General features: G+C 42.7%; 1 protein-coding gene across 1 annotated transcript in view; it reads left to right on the forward strand.

Moving 5' to 3' along the window:
• FLT3 (fms related receptor tyrosine kinase 3) overlaps positions 1–14306 on the forward strand; it is a 496362-nt gene that overhangs the window by 300332 nt on the left and 181724 nt on the right. Inside the window, exon 9 of the mRNA XM_086933459.1 lies at positions 12901–13069. Coding sequence (XP_086789585.1) covers positions 12901–13069 — 169 coding nt within the window. The remainder of the gene's footprint in view (positions 1–12900; positions 13070–14306) is intronic.

Below are 14306 nucleotides of genomic sequence, written 5' to 3' on the forward strand. Positions count from 1 at the left end.
ATCTGGTTGATGCCTAAGTTCCGAGCACGAGCACGAGCTTGCCTCTGATTGACTGCTAACACTTAAAAGCAGGAAGTGTCCTCTAATTGGCTGATTGGCTGCTAACCAGGGACTGTGTCTTGCATCGAGTGAATATATAAAATGAAAAAGGTTCTGGGACAATTTAATATACCAAAACTCTGTGTAATGATGATATGGAAGCTGTGAAGGTTTAAGATTTATTAACAATATAGGAGAAACAGGTGAGCACCAGGCAGCACGACTTCCACTCCAGGACACCAGTAGGAAGATAACCCTTTCAGGCTCCCTCTGCCCAACATCACCACTTCGCAGCTATGCCTTTAGAACTAGAAGCCAGTCTGTCGGCTCGCAGCTTTCTACCTTTGCGAGTTAGTGTGCTGCTGTCCCTCTACGTCTGCAAGCTACTATGCTGCTGTTCCTTTGGGAGCGGATGGCCCGTAGTTTTGCCTCTGTGAGTCGAGCCCACAGGCCGCAGTTGTCCCTCTGCGAGCCTGGGTGCGAACTGTTCATAAGTCACACTATATGAGCATCGAAAAGCCATTTTGTGATTCAGTCGATCAGCTGGCATCTGTCTGAGGCATTTCTGAAAACATACCGGAGCTCTGTCTGTGAGAGATACCCCTTTCATGCTGCGTCTCCCCACATTAGCAGGTAAAGCACCCTCTTCCCACATCACCAGCATACCCCAACAACCTTCTTGGGCCCGCAAGTGTCCCTCTGCAAACCATTTATAAGAAGATGCTTGTGAGGTTGGACAAAATAAGAATCTTAGGGCCAGATGTAGTAAGGCCATTACCGGTCGGTAACGGACGAAATCGGCCGTTAACGACCGGTAATAGGCTTTTCCTATGTAGGGGGCAAATATACTGATTCGGTAAATACCGAATCGGTATTTACAGATTCGGTATTTACCGAATCATCATTGAAATGTAGGCAGCACTTTGAAGTGTGCTTCTGTGCTTACAGAATTCGTTATTTACCACCAACTATTAGTTGGTGGTAAATAACGAATACCTCTGTAAATGCAAATATGTGCATTTACACCTGTGCGATGTGACAGACATACATGCCCTTAGGGCATGTATGTATGCCACATGTGCACACAAGCACTATTCAGGGGTGCATTAGGGTGTCAAAGTGACACCTTGCTACCCTTGAAGCTTTCCCTATTTTACCGAATCGGTAATTACCGATTCGGTAATTACCGAATCTTAACGGTTCGGTAATTTTTACCGGTTTTTTACCTACATAGGATTTACCGATTCTAAAATACCGAATCGGTAAAATTCTGTATTTTAGAATCGGTAAATCCAATTTACCTACATCTATCCCTAAGTCATGTATGGATTTACATATAAAACATTTTATTAAAACAAAACAACAACAAATAAAACTATGTACTGCCATGGAGTGTCATCGCTGGACCATTCGTGAATCACAGCCTGCAAGACAAAAAGAAAGATAAGAGGGTGCATCATGCATTCAGCAAAGGAGATAGAGAATGAAAGAAAGAGTGAGAGAGAGGGAGAAAAAAGAAAGAGTGAAAGAGAAAGGAAGACAAAGAAAGAGAGAGGAAGAGAGAAAGAGTGAGATACAAGGAAGAGAGAAAGCAAGAAATAGTGTGAGAGAGAGGAAGAGAGAGAGAGAGAAAGAGTGAGAGAGAGAAAGAGTGAGAGAGGAAGAGAGAAAGAGTGAGATAGAGGAAGACAAAGAGAAAGAGTGGGAGAGAGAGAGGAAGACAAAGAGAGAAAGAGTGAGAGAGAAAGAGAGAAAGGGTAAGATACAAGGAAGAGAGAATGAGAGAAACAGTGTAACAGAGAGAGATAAAGAATGAGAGAGAGGAAGAGAGAGAGAAATAGTGAGAAAGAGGGAGAGAGAGAGAATGAGTGAGACAGAGGAAGAGAAAGAAAGAATAATAGAGAGAGGAAGAGACGGAAGAAGAGAGAAAGTGTGAGAGAGAGAAATGAAGAGATGGAGAGGGAGAGGGAGTGTTGACACTGAAGAAAATCTTCGCAGCTCACCTTTGTGCCACTGGTGTGTCTCCAACAACGTGCCGGGACGTTGTGGAACTCTCAAGATTAGTGATCTGAAAGATAGTATAGAATTAGTAATTGCAGAGTACATACAACTGCACACGCGTAATTCTTTTTTTCGCCAATTCGCAATCAGGCTGCTGCACCCCATCCACTCCCACTGCTCGGAGGTGTCTGTGCGCTCTTGTGCGCCCAGGCTGCTGCACACTTTCCACTCCCACCACCTAGAGGTGACTGCCCACTGCTGCAGAAAGAAGTCTCTGCTCACCTTCTGCCACCGGCGTGTGTGTAAGAGGGTCCACCACGTGCCGAAGCAACTTTTTCAGGCATCGAGGATGGCCACGCATCATCGCAGATCGCGCTTTCAGCTCTGGTGGTGTTGGGGGGTGAACGTTGATTCGTGAATCACAGCCTGAAGGATAAAAAGCAAGATAAGATTGAGCGTCATGCGTCCATCAAAGGAGAGATGAAGAGAGAGAGAGAAAGAAAGAGTGAACAGAAGACAGAGGGAAAGAGAGAAAAAGTGAGAGTGAGAGGACGAGAGAGAGAAAAAGAAAGAAAGTGAGAGGAAGACAGAGAGAAAGTGAGAAATATGAAGAGGGAGAGAATCGGTGAGAGAGAGGAAGAGAGAGAGAAAGAGGGAAAAAGTGTGAGAAAGAGGAACAGAGAAACAGAGGAAGAGTGAGCGGAAGAGAGTGAAAAAGAGCCAAACAGTGTAAGAGGAAGAGGGAGAGAAAGGAAGAGATGAGGAGGGACACTGAGTGCCCACACTGTGGACAAAACCGTCACAGCTCACCCTTACGCCACCGCTGTGTCTTCAACTGCATGCCAGGACCTAGTGGAGCCCTGAAGCTCCCACATCTGAAACATAGTATAGAATTAGTAATGGCAGCGTATATACAACTGTGTACGCCTAAATCGCTGTGCCGTTTTTCTGCATCCAGGCTGCGGTACCCCATCCACTCCCGCCGTCCAGAGGTATCTGCCCGACGCTGTGCACCCAGGCCTCACTGCTCACTGCTCACCTTTTCGCAGACAGTTTACCCTCCACATCATGCAGCTCCCCTCTGCAAGCTAACAGGTCTCACATTTGGTACTGAGTCTTGATATCGCCATGGCAGAGGACATACTAGTGCACCTATCATCATCGCAGGTTGTACACCCACTCAGTGCTTGCGGTGCTAATAACTCATTGATAAGTGAGGTCTCGCTGTTTGGCCAGGCCTACACTGCGGTGCAGCAGAGCACACAAAACATGAGGGGTCCGGACCACCGGGCCGGGCCATCACCGCGGCGGTGTAACTGTGCCGGCCGCAGTGCGAGCAACTCTAAAATGACATAGAGCACGGGCACACAGTCTTTTTTGTTAGTAGGTTCACTTGTCCTGTGATGACTGTGCTGTATGGGTGTGGTGTGGGTGTCTACCAGCTTTGGGGGAGTGGCTGTGGCAATTCAGTGTTGCCAAATTGGGATAGATCATGCACAATTGGGCTATATTTTTTCCAGTTGTGCGGTAACATTTTGGTTTGTGCTAGTTGCCAGATTATAAATATATATACAGCGCTCCAGAAAAGTAGTATGTTAAAGCACTTAACTAGACAAAGATTTACTTGGCAGCCTGCTGCAACATCAATTCCAATGAATTCACCGCCTGCTTGACGCTGTCCCTGCCCTTCCTTCCTTAAAGTAGCAATATTGGGCTATTTTGGGCTACTTTTTGGTTGGCTTTGGGTTAGAGAATGCTTAAAAAATCTGGCAACACTGTGTAGCATACTTACAACTAGACCTGTGACCAGCAGATCACTACAATGAAAATCTGAGCCATGTATCGTTGTTGTCCTTCTTTGTAAGCGTAAGCGGTGTGGGCTGGCCTTGTGTTTGCCAATCTAGCGTGAGCCTGTGGAGAATGACTGCGGAGCTATGGGCGTGGCTCCGTCGTGAGGTCTATGAGGAATGAACTGATGTGGGCAGTTTTGCCAGATTGGGCTAGATCATGCACAAATTGGCTATATTTTTTGGCTTGTGCTAGTTGCCAGATTATAAATATTTATACAGCGCTCCAGCAAAGTAGTATGTTACAGCGCTTTATTAGACAAATATTAACTTCTGCAACATCAATTCCAATGCCTTTACTGCCTGCTTGACGCTGTCCCTGCCCCTCCTTCCTTAAAGTAGCAATATCGGGCTACTTTGGGCTACTTTTTGGTTGGGTTTGGACTATAGAAAGCTTAAAAAATCTGACAACACTGGATCCGGTTGTCCCTGTTGGAGTAGTGCTGTCAACCGGGTTGCAAAAGCCAAAGTGTCACTCTGTGAGCCAAGTCCCACAACATGGCCAACATGGAAGGTACGGGGAATCACTGACCCTACATTGATCCATAGTTCCACACAAGAAAGATGGTGGACATGAGACATCTGTGTGGATATGAATGTTTAGTGCACATTCAGTGGAGTTTTGCAGCTGAAGCAATACAGAGATATGGAAAGTTGAAGTTTCAGTTTTTGGCACATGGAGGGCAGCCAATTAGAGACAAGTTCATTGTCGGAGTTAGGCTGCGCCAACATATGTACGTATACAATCACTTTGCCAATCCCCACGCACTTATAAATTTACTATACACTCTCCTTGCAGTACTCTAATGATCCAGGGGCTAATTCACAGAACTAACTTACGACAAAATCCTAAACTTACTACTTTTGGTATTCACAGAAGGCATTTAGTAGTCTTAAGTTAGGATTTTGTCTTAAATTAGGATTTTGACTCAAGTTAGGATTTTGTCCTAAATTAGGATTTTGTCCTAAATTAGGATTTTGTCTTAATTTAGGATTTTGTCCTCAATTAGAATTTTGTCTTAAGTTCAGATTTTGTCCTAAATTAGGATTTTGTCTTAAATTAGGATTTTGTCTTAAATTAGGCTCTTGTCCTAAATTAGGATTTTGTCTTAAATTAGGATTTTTTCTTAAATTAAATTTAAGTTTAATTTAACACAAAATCCTAATTTAAGACAAAATCCTAACATAGGACAAAATCCTAATTTAAGACAAAATCCTAACTGAAGACAAAATCCTAATTTAGGACGAAATCCTAATTTAAGACAAAATTCTAATTTAGGACAAAATCTTAATTTAAGACAAAATCCTAATTTAAGACTACTAAATGCCTTCTGTGAATACCAAAAGTAGTAAGTTTAGGAATTTGTCATCAGTTAGTTATGTGAATCGGGCCCACAGTCTCTATGGGGCAGATTTATGACGGACTTGCACCACGTTTACGCCGCCGTTGCATGACGCAACGGCGCGGAAACGTGGCGCATCCCTGCGACCTATTTACAACGTGACGCATCTAGGCAGATGCGTCACGTTGTAAAACCCTGCGCCATATGAAACCTGCGTCAGGTTTTATGTGGGCGTTCTGTCGCAGGGTGGGCGTTCCCTTGTAGGAAAGCCCCGTAAAACTGACGCAGTGAAATCTTTAAGATTTCACTCAGTCAGTTTTACGAGGCTGCTGCGTCAAATCCTTACGCCTGCTTGAAGCAGGCGTAAGGAGTGACGCACCATGTTATGTATGGGTTGCCTCTGTACATTGCAGGAGTTGCGTCGCACTTGCGACGCTACTCCAGCAATGCGCCGCCCGTACACCACAAGATGCGTCACGCATCTGCCCTTCCTTGCACCATGGTGCCGCAAGGAGGGAATTGCGTGACACATCAGTTCTGGCGCATCCCTGCTGATTTGCAGAGATGCGCCAGAGCTCATAAATCTGCCCCTATGTACGTACTTGTACAATGACTGAGACAAAGAGACAAAGTTACGTAACTAAAGTTTTCCCCCACTGTCAAAGGTAAGATGGTTGCATACGCTGTCCAGAGCACTATGTAATATGGTAGGGCCCATGGCAGCATCTTGCATACATAATGAACACACTGACACAAATAGATAGTGGAACTGGGTACGGACACATGCGCTCAACTCCTTTTCATTACCAGGGTCACATGTCCAGTGACGTCTGTGCTGGATGCGTGTGGGGTGATTGTAAGCCAACTCTCCGGGAATGGTCGGTGCTGGCAACAAGTACAACAGTAATCATTGGATAAGACACAGAGATTCAATCATAAAAGGTCAATGATTTGTGCTGCACTAAGGTACGGAAAGGTGAGCGTACCTTCAAGGGATTTTGTCTATATTAATTAAAGCATAAAGCTCTCAATACAAATTCTTGATCAGGAGTACTTTGGGTCAATTTTGTGCAAAAAAGCAACAGTAATTACTTATGCAATTATTGAACTGTCACCATTAGGTGATATAAGAGCAAAAAATGGATAGAGCGGGTGTATATGAAAGATTTGTATTTAATACACTATACAAATTAAAAAGGGTACAAAATCAATATGAACAATGTTACAAGAAGTACATGTAAGATCAATACAAAACTTCATTGTGACAATTGTCACGTTCGTGTTGGGCTGATATTGTGACTGTTCTATAATTGAATAAGTAATTACTTTTGCATTTTTGCACAAATTGACCCAAAGCACTCCTGGTCAAGAATTTGTATTGAGGGCTTTATGCTTTAATTAATATAAACAAAATCCCTTGAAGGTACGCTCACCTTTCCATATTCTTTGCCCGAACCCTCAAGGATATATTGGGTTGCTCGCTTTTTTTGCTAGCACTAAGGTACGGGCACCAGAAAAGATTCTATTGTAAAGGGTTCATGACTTGTGCTGCACTGAGATAGGGGCATCATAAGCATGTAGCGTCTGCGCAGCCAGTGATGATGTGTGGTGCGGGCGAGCCACACCGGAAGCAAGGCCTGTTGACTACTGGACTGCATTATCTGCAATCGCAACTCGATGTGAATTGTGAACATTGCTGTCGGTAGTGTACATCGAAGGCAGTAGGCAGCACAGACATCGAGGAATGTTTTAAGTCACTTCTTCTTGACAAAGTTCGAGGACATAGAGTACAATTCTACTGTAATAAATAAATCATGCCTGAATTTAAATTGTGAGCTCTGTTGACTGCAGTGTAGATGTATGGAACAAAAGATGAAACATTTATGGAATACACTGAGGAAATCTTGGTTTTTCTGTGTACAGTTGTAAAGTACGGTATTCTGAAGCTAGAATGTGACCTGGTCTTTCATCATATCATCCACCTTTTCCAGTAGGGAACAGCTGTGGAAAACAATGACCATGTTCTTCCATGAGGACCAGTTCCTCCCACATGCCCATATGTAAACAGGCATAACTTGGTGAGAAACTGGCCCCCATGGCTACACCTCAGGGTTGTTGATATAGTTGGCTGCTAAACAAAAAGATGTTCTTGACTAAACAGAATCTAATCATTTAAATTAACATGATACTATGTTCCTTGTGTTCTGTTGATCTCTGCATTAAATAATGTTCAACGGCTGCCAGACCATCAGTGTGTTTAATGCTCGTGTATAGTGCGGTTACGTCTAATGCAATCAGAAGAAAATCATCCTGCCAAACAAATTTAGAGATTTTTCTTAAAACATAAGATGGTAAGTCATGAACAAAGTCTTGCAAATAAAAATCAATATATTTCGTCTCATGTTCCACTAGTCCATCCCTAGCACTGACAATAGGTCTTCCTGGTGGATTTATAGAGTTTTTGTGGACCTTAGGAATAAAGTACATGGTTGGGGTGGTTGGATTATCCTTCTTCATGTATTTACATATATATACATATATGCATGTATGTATGTATGTATATGTATGTGTGTGTGTGTGTGTCTAATTTACCCAGTGGCAGTCGCCAATGGGTAGTTATAGTTAGGGTTGTGACTGTAGGAAATGCCTTATTTGTGTAGCTAATAATTTTGCCACCGTTTGACAAATCTCAATAAACCTTTTTTTTAAACTGCTACTTTTTAGCACCTGGAGATTTTCGAGGTGGTCTGTTAGGCAAAGGTAAAAGGGGGGGGGGGGGTGCCCAAAATAAGTTTTCCACATACATTTTTCCATAGGAAGTTTAGACGCAGAACTACAGCCTGAACTGCTCAACGGATTTACACCAAATTTGGCAGAATGCTAGCTCTTGGTCCGGAAAGAGTGCTTTTTTTTTGTGTAAATCTGTTCAGGAGGTTTGGAGGAATTGAGGTTAAAAACAAATTAAATACATCACGCAGCGATGATCCGCAGAGATCTATTTGCATGCTACCACATGAATCAGGAAGCGGTGGCAGCCATCTTAGGACTTGAACTCAGTCCTATTAAAATGCAAAAAAAGATATAGGGGCAGAGTAGAGATACTGTGACCACCTAGGGCTTGGACCCCATCCGGGGCCAAATTTTTTTTTAATTGCAAGGTAACTGGATGGTGCACGAGACAGCCTTGTGGTTCAGCCCTGCACCCAAGATGCAATGCAGATGCACCATCCATTTCCATACAGTATAATTTTTCTTTTCTTTTCACAACTAACTACGATTTTTTTTTTAACTGTGTGGGTCCTCCCTATTTTGCATTTTTCCGAGCCACACATTAATTATATAATTGGGAGTGTGGGGGATGAAGGACTGTTTGCTTTTGGTAACTGAACTGTCATCCTCTTTCCACAACAGATGTAATGGGCTCATCGACTTCATGAATGTGGTATCTGTGTATTTCACCTTTCCCAAATTCCCCCTACCCATCCACTCATAAAATCCCTAACCCGCATCCCCAAGGTTTTATGACCAGTGAGTTGTATGTTAATCCCCACCATCAACAGATCTCATATTTGGTGGGGCAGATGTGGTTAAAGCCACACCAACTGTTACATGAGGTGATTAATAGTACCAAAATTGGCATTTGCCCACACCCTCCACTCCTATCCATGCATAAAAGGGACATCATAGTTAAATACAACAATACATGGTCAAGAATAGGTAGTGAGCACTTTTCCACACTCTATGCTCCGTGAATTTGTATTCTACTGAAGTAACCTTCTATTGAGTCCACCTGACTCCTCCTGAGACTAGGGGGTTCATTATGAATATATTGAAATATGCTTACTTTAGTAAGTAACTCAACACTGTGTTGCTAATTGGTGTTTTATCATGGTAGTCTCAGTCTTGGATTTTCAAATCATTCTGTCTTCTTTTAGTCTAGTAGATAGCTATGATGCACTAGTTCACCTCAGGACTAGATTCATTTACGATGTCCTGCAATACTTGTGATGTCATCCCTGTTAGTGAACTAGGTCCAGAAGGCTGTTTGCAAAACCCTGCATTAGGTATGGGCTGATTGTAAGAGAGGTGGCAGACAAGCTCGGGGACACGCTGGCTAGTGTAACCAGGCGCTATATAAGCTCAGTATTATTATTAGTATTATTAGTATTATTATTATCGCTTTGTTTACTCAGATAAGAAAAGAAGCTCTCTGGAAGGAGAGATTGTTGTTTTTGCTGCATGTTGACTGACACCATTAGCGCTCACTAGTTACAGAGTTTCGGGCATGGGCAGTAGTAGTATACAAATACTATTGACACTGGGAGGGTGGGTGCTGCTCACCCGCAACAACCAAGAGAGGGACGGTGTGTATGGTCAGGCAGATCACTCATACTCTGTTTTCAAACAGTGTTTGCAGGGAGGATTCTGGACTGGATGAGGTAAGGTAATTAACAACACATGGAAAGAGAGATCAGCTAGGGAAATATTAAAAACTTGAAAGTGGGGGGGTAAAAGAACACAGTGCAATGGGACAGGTGTGGAAAAAAAGAGCCTCTGTCATCAAAGCGCTGTTAGCGCTTCCTCTTTAATTGTGTGTGAGGCTACCATAATAATGCAACGATATATGCTCAAGATAAACACAATCCATTATTGATTTAATTAAATAAAAATTAAGGGGCATATTATCAAGAACGGTTTTAAAATGATCGCCGCTTTAGTGGCAGGAAACCGCTAAGGCAGCGATAATGGGCTTGATAATATGCCCTTGTGAATTCCCATAGAAGCCCATGTTCTGGTGTGAACCTGGGCTTCTATGGGAATTCACAAGGGCATATTTTCAAGCCCATTCTCGCCGCTTTAGCAGCGGTTTCCTGCAGCTAAAGCGGTGATAGTTTTAACGCCGTACTTGATAATATGCCGCCTGATGTGTAAAAGTTCTTGATATCTACCATCATATCGGAAACAACATGTAATTTGAGAGGCAAATCTATCAATGAATGACTAACAACTTGTTCTCACAAGGCAGCAATCTTTTTCTAGGCGACTTAAACTTACATTGGAGAGACAATAAGGATTCTGCAGCCTCCAAAATTAACGTAATTAATAACAACATCACTAAATGTTGGTCCGACCCACACTAAAGTCTTCAGTTATCACCTGATAATTGCTATAGAGGGGAAGATTAAAGTGGAGGACTCCACAATGGTTGATAGGCTGGATGGTTATATTGATTACATTTTAGTTGATTGTACAAATTCAATGTTCATCACTTTGCAAATCATTAAATTATTTCATTGATCTGATTTATAAATGCCTCCTCATTAGCCACAGTATAGTGAATTTCAGTGAATAATTTCTTGCATGAACTAGATGAATAGAAATCACAAATAATGTTTGCTAGATGGCAGGAATAAAGTAGTGTCAAAGGAGGGAGACACGGCCCTGGGTGAGGAAAGTGCTTCAGGATTTTGTAAACCTATCTATACTAATATAATAAAGAGAGAGCCCAAACCTTTGAGGCGGGTAATCTCAGGAACCACAGCACCAATCACAATACCCAATACAGCATTGGAAAGGACAGTTGCAGCAGATGGACATAGGCTATACAGCTGCCCACCATATACATTAGAAACATAAAAGAACCTTACCGGCAAAGTGTTCCTTAAATGGGTGCGTTATGCTGGGGGCGTGTGCTGGGGGCGTGAACAAGGGCAATGGGCGCAGCAATTGCAATTGCGCTGCACCAAGGGGTGTGGCCAATGGGCGCGACAAACGGCAACAATCGCGAGGCACATCCCCCCAAAAAAACGTGCCTTGAGGGCGTGTGGAAAACAAACGTTGGTGTTGAGCCGGGGGCGTGGCCAAGGCCAATGGGTGCGGCAATTGCGTGGGAGAAAGGGGCGTAGCCAATGGGCGCTGCAATTGCCGGGGCTTAGGCAGGGGCAGAGGCGATTGATCGTGCCTGCGGGGACACTAACTGCAGCGTCTCCTGCACGCTGTCACACACTGAACTCTGTATAAACAAATTGACACCAGGCGCACAACATCAACCAGGGCTGGAGCCGGGCTCAGGCGACGGATGACGCGACTAAGCACGCCTGCTGGGACACTAACCTTTGAACTGACTGCACTTTCTCACACGTGCAGTGTCTACAGCGCGCGCTGTCACCCAATCAACTCTCTGCATCAACGACTTTACACCACAAGCACAACATCAAACAAAACTGGAGCCGGGCCTCAAGCGGGGGATGTCGCGATTCAGCGTGCCTGCGGGGACACGGAATTTACAACTGAATGCAGTTTCACACACGCTTACCTACGGAAGTGGAGTACATACACACTAGAGAAATCTGCTAATACTTCTTACTCCGAAGTACACACAGTATCTGCACACACATGCCTAACTATTGTGACACTTCATGCTAAAAATGTTGTCTACCCCGAGATTTTAAAATAACTTTCGCTTGCCTATTACACACATTGCACGCATTCTATTTCATACCGGGACAACGTCGGAACGGGCTGCTAGTTCATTTATAAAATCAGCAAGAAAAAAGTATCAACGTTATGGCTAGAAATATGTATTCATTTGGTGTAAAGTTCCACTTTTTTAGGAATTCTTAAAGAATTGGGTATGGAGTACTCCTTTTGATTCTGCTACTGTTGCTGATTCCCTGGAGTAATTAGATGAAAAACAATTTCCATAGTGAAATGTAACAAGTGTAGATTTGTACATGCTGAAATGTGATGCAAATGTGAATTTGCTCCTAAAAACCTGCATTTTGTTTATCCATCAGGAAATATTGTGCCCCTGGTAGAACCTTTCTAATATAACCGATTCATGTTTGTTTGTTCCCTCTAAATTTCCATCCTGAAGATGCACTTGTTCCTGACCTTATATGGAGTACATTTAATGTGTATGTTTATGTGTAACCACGTAGAACATTTGGTAAATACTGACAAATTTGCTGTGTTTTTGGGTCATCACCAACTTAACGGACCATCGCAGGAATTCCTATCAACCCTCCCCTTGGGAGTTAATTTGCTCTAGCAACAATTCCACCGTAATAGCTGAATTTCTGTGTGAGCAAATCCCATTCATGAGGCCAACATCCAACTGTTCCTTATTCTATAAATTAGGAATGAGATTTTGCCCATATGATATAAATGAAGTTATTGGTGCATCCAAATATAAGGTATGTGTGCAAACAACTCGGTGAATCAAAGCTATTCACTGTAAATTGATTTCTAATCACATTATTTGTTCATATTCTGCATTTTATAAATAAATGCAAGTCGGAATTTGTCATATTTCAGGGCTTTTTGATAGGAGAAATTATTATTTTAAATGGCTGAAATTTTAATCGTACACTTCAAATGCACACCCTTAATTTATTTTAACCACATGCGTGCGGGGGTTATTTTTGCGCTACGCGGCTTTTTTCCAAAAGCCGCGTTACATGACGAGCTCAGCTCGTCATCAGCACACGACCACCGTGGCTGATGACGAGCTGAGCTCGTCATCAGCATCGAAGGGGTTAAAGTATAGATGATTCATTATCTCACCCACTCAAGGAAAACAAAATATAGGAGAGTTACTGTAATACAAAATACATATTTTTATACATTTATTAATTTTAGCACTTAAATATGTTCTCTTTTGTTCTTAGATAAAGGATTTATAAACATATCCGCATCAAATGAAGAGCATGAAATTGATCTGGATGAAGTATTCTGTTTTGAAGTTAGTCTTATGGCGTACCCAAAGCCGCGATGCATTTGGTCTTCACCACTGAAAGACTTTTTTTGCGAGATCATCGACAGTAATGATGGATACAGGTAAAATCGGCATTGTAAGCACTACAGATTAACTTTGCAAACATTTTGTTTTCTATAAGGAAACAATTACTATTCATCTGATGCATATAATGAAGTGCCCCCGACCAACAGCAACAATGTTCACCAATATATCCAAATCACATGAGCAGCTCCTTTGAGGCAAACTGACGAGTGTGGCCCATGGGATGCCCTTACTCATGGTCACAACCACCCATGAAAAAGGTTTGAAAATAATCACATGCCCCAGATACCTGAACCATAGACAGGCCACGTTTATTAATTTTATGTAATGCCAACTAACCAGAGCTAGAGTCCCAAGCTGCCCTCCATTAAACCTATAAAGCAGAAAACTGATCTTAAAGAATAGGTGCAGAGCTAATTAACATAGGGAATGATGTCACTGCATGATATAGAGGTCTGTCGCAAATGTGCCCTTCCCTGCTTTGTGGTCAATGTATAAACTTTGCATTGTGTATTATATATGTATTTGTATTTAAGTCATTCACAGTTTACGTCCGCGCAATGCACTGCTTATGACCTCACATATTACATTACTCACAACATAGTCAGTTACATCACTGATGACATCACAGATGATATCTCAAATAACATCACTGCTGACATCATCCAGTGAGTGTGAGTGTTTTCTAAACGTGTATGAGTGTTAAACATATAGTCTAAGGTACTACAAAAGTTAAATTACTATACTTTGTGTACTACTAATGAGTGATACTATAACTAACATATGTATTATGTGAGTGGCTGTATGACTGTGTGTATCTGTGTGTGAGTGGATGTCTGAGTTGCAGAATAGATGTTTGAATGTGTATGTTAGTGGGTGTGTGAGTGGGTGTGTGAGTGGGGCAAGGGTGAATATGTGGGTGTGTGACTACCTGTATGGGTAAATACGTGTGTGTGAGTAATTATATGGATGTGGGAGTGACCGTGTGACTGCCTGCATTGGTGAGTGAGTGGGTGTGTGAGTGGCTGTATGGGTGAGTGGGTGTGTGAGTGGCTCTATGGATGAGTGAGTGGGTAGGTGAGGGTCTGAATTGGTGAGTGAGCGGGTGTATGAGTGGCCGTATGTGTGGGTGAGTGTCCGTGTGGGTCTGTGAGTGGGCTGGAGACAGATGAAGAAAATGCTGCCTCCACCCAAGATTGCCACCTTATAGGAGCCAGGGCCAAGGGCATTCTGTTCTTTGGAGAGAATGAGAAACATGCCTGCAACAGATCCTGT

Source organism: Lissotriton vulgaris, chromosome 8, assembly GCF_964263255.1.
Source record: "Lissotriton vulgaris chromosome 8, aLisVul1.2, whole genome shotgun sequence".
Classification (NCBI taxonomy): domain Eukaryota; kingdom Metazoa; phylum Chordata; class Amphibia; order Caudata; family Salamandridae; genus Lissotriton; species Lissotriton vulgaris.